Genomic DNA, 2,897 nt, shown 5'->3' with positions numbered 1-2,897 from the left:
AAATCCTGTTTTTTATTTTTTAATACATCTACATTTTAGATTGGGAAAAATATGTAATACCATGAAAGCACTAATAAAAGGATTTCTTTGGGGCTTGTAATATATATATTTTTTTCTTTTAAGAGTGTAATCCATGAAACTTTTGATAATATTTTAAGATTATGTCTAAAGAAAGACCAAAATAACTTTGATCTAACCAGTGAAATCAGCTAGTAAGAGAAACAGTCATATTGACCCTGTGATCTCAACTAGTTCTCACCTACACATTTGAAACGGTCTCAGACAATTTTAGGTTGTTTTATGAGTGAGTCCAGTATTTCTGAGAAATAAAACTTATTTTTTATTTTTAAAAATGATCCTTTACAAGTATAGGAAACAAAAATTGACCCCATTAAAGAAGCAAAAGCCATGAGTTTTTATTTTTTTTTACAAGCATTAATACAACTATATTTTATTGAGGATCAGAAAGTGAATGCAGTGATCAAATCTATGCTTTAATATTTTTAAGAGGAAGCAATACATGAAGTTGATCACTTGCCTAGATTTTAAGATCAAGATATTTCTTATTAAAGTTTTGTCTATTACAATTTTACAAATAAACTTAATTACTTATTTAAAATCTCTCTTTAAATGTCTTAGCATATGTCCAAAAATTAAATATGGAGAATGGTTTGGTAATTTCAAACTGTAACATGTTAATGATTTAAACCTTTTGATATAAGCAGTGAAACCTTTCATCATCATCATCATCATCATCATCCTGCTTTAGCTGCAGCCTATTTTCTCTCATATCTCTGCTGACAATAATCAGCTGCATAATAAGTCCCAGTTCTGCTTCTAAAACCATGTGACAGGAGTTTCTCCTGCCGGATTACAGTTACAAATTTTTAGTCTCTCTAAAGCAGGTGTAACCAATTAAAAATTAGTGGGGTCTGAATAAAGAAAATCATCAACCAGTGAAGGTCCGGAGACATTTATAATTATAATCTGTTACTTTAAAAAGAATTAAACACTGAAATAAAAAGCAGGGTTTTATGCATCCATTTTATACATTGAATTTTAAATAAAAAGACATAAAAAAAAAGAATTTTCCCAATATAAATTGGGACAAAGCCATTCTAAAGCACATATCAAGGTACTCATTTTGAGCCTGGATCCATATTTATTTTTGATTCTGTTCATGGTGGAGAATCCTGCTTCACAGCAGCAGGTTGAGCCAAACATCCTCTAAATGTTCAGGGTCATCTTTGATATTGATATTAACAGGAGAAGCGGTGCAAGTGAAGTTAGACACTGCTGTATGCAATAATTTATAAACGTTTTAAATCAGGTTGGGTCTGGATCCGGACCGCATTCCGCTAATATTTGATCTCTGCTCTAAAGTATATTTATGTGAGAGCAGTCATCCTTAAGGATTTTTAAGGTGACTATTAAATAAATACTTTTTCTGAACCAGGGATAGAAAAAGGCATATATTATTGGATTCAAGCAGGAATTAAAATACACCATCCAAGACACGATAGCCCAAGACGAGGCATTGTTGGAGATGTCTTGCCCTGCAAGAGACGGGTAATAATACGGACAGAAAGTCATCAGAAACATGAATATAACGATACCGAGAGTCCTGGCTGCTTTCTTCTCGGATTTCTTTGCTGTGACTGTGAAGGCTGCCACCTGAGACCGCATGGCTCTGGCCTGCGACGCCGCCTCTACAAACACTCTCATGTACAGGAGGACGATAACCGAGCAAGGGGCGATGAACGTGAACACAAGGTCGACGGTTCCTGAGACGTAGCTAATGACCACCAGACACTCCCCGTAGCAGGAGTTGTATCTGTCTGGCTGCCTGAGATGGTCCTTTAAGATGACGCCGTTGTACAGGAGAGAGCAGGCCCAGCAAAGGCTCACAGATACCTCAGTTCTGCTACGAGTGATTTTAGTGGCGTACTGCAAGGGAAAGCAGATGGCGACGTAACGATCCATCGAAATCAACACCATGTTCCCCACAGAGGCTGAGGTGAGAGTGAAGCCAACAATGTAAGACAGAGCACACATGGCTTCCCCCAGCAGCCAGCAGGGCTCAATGAAGCGCACCACTTCCACCGGCATCACCAGCAGCCCCACCAGGAGGTCTGAGGTGGCCAAGGACAGCAGCAACATGTTGGTGGGGGTCTGCAGCTGTCTGAAATAAGAGATGGAGATGATCACCAGCAGGTTTAATGCAACAGTGACAATGGTGATGGAGGAGAGCAGCGTGTAGAGCAGGACGGCCTCAGAGCGAGGTCGCTTCACTCCGCTGCAGGACCTGTTCAGGAGCTGAGGGTAGCAGAGTTCAGCCCTGTCCAGGTTGTCCTCCATGATCTTTCAGGGTGGGGCACAGGGAGAGCTGTTAACCTCACTAACTGGACTCACTGTGACTTCTTAACAATTGCTGCTTATCTCTGCTCCTTTTTATGCCTGCTAAGCTCCTTACTCTCTGCTGCATCTGCATGCAATACACCCTCCTTTGCATTTCTCTGCTCCTCTTGTTCTTTCTCCTCCTCCTCCTCCTCATATCACCCTCCACCCCAATTATCATTATGTATGATGCAAGACTTAGTGTTTCTTGTCATCTCTAAAACATCAGAGTGCTAATATCCCATAGAAAATTATACACAAATGTGCACACTCCTGCTAAAAGTTTTAGCTTTTTCTCCTTATTGTCCTGTATTACCAAAATGTAAAAAGCTGCAATAAAATGATTGTAAAGGTTTGCAAACCTATCATCCAGTCCTGTATCCTAAGCATTAATTATAGAGATTATGCAAAGCTGTTTCTGATTTAGCTCTACACAAAAGGTGTCTTCTGTTCTATGTCTCAAAAACATCACCTAAACTAACTACATGAGACGAATGTGA

The 2,897-nt window shown here is 39.1% G+C and overlaps 1 protein-coding gene across 1 annotated transcript; it reads right to left on the bottom strand.

Moving 5' to 3' along the window:
- Positions 1 to 1,377: 1,377 nt before the first annotated feature.
- Positions 1,378 to 2,463, bottom strand: LOC107083424 (trace amine-associated receptor 13c-like). Its single transcript, XM_015372626.1, has one exon. The coding sequence runs from the start codon at positions 2,356 to 2,358 to the stop codon at positions 1,378 to 1,380; it is 981 nt and encodes a 326-aa protein (XP_015228112.1). The 5' UTR covers positions 2,359 to 2,463.
- Between the last annotated feature and the right edge of the window lie 434 nt (positions 2,464 to 2,897).

This window comes from Cyprinodon variegatus, unplaced genomic scaffold (assembly GCF_000732505.1).
Source record: "Cyprinodon variegatus isolate N-32 unplaced genomic scaffold, C_variegatus-1.0 Scaffold74, whole genome shotgun sequence".
Lineage (NCBI taxonomy): Eukaryota > Metazoa > Chordata > Actinopteri > Cyprinodontiformes > Cyprinodontidae > Cyprinodon > Cyprinodon variegatus.
Note: the sequence above shows the minus strand (reverse complement) of the source record. Positions and strands in the feature narration are given on the sequence as shown.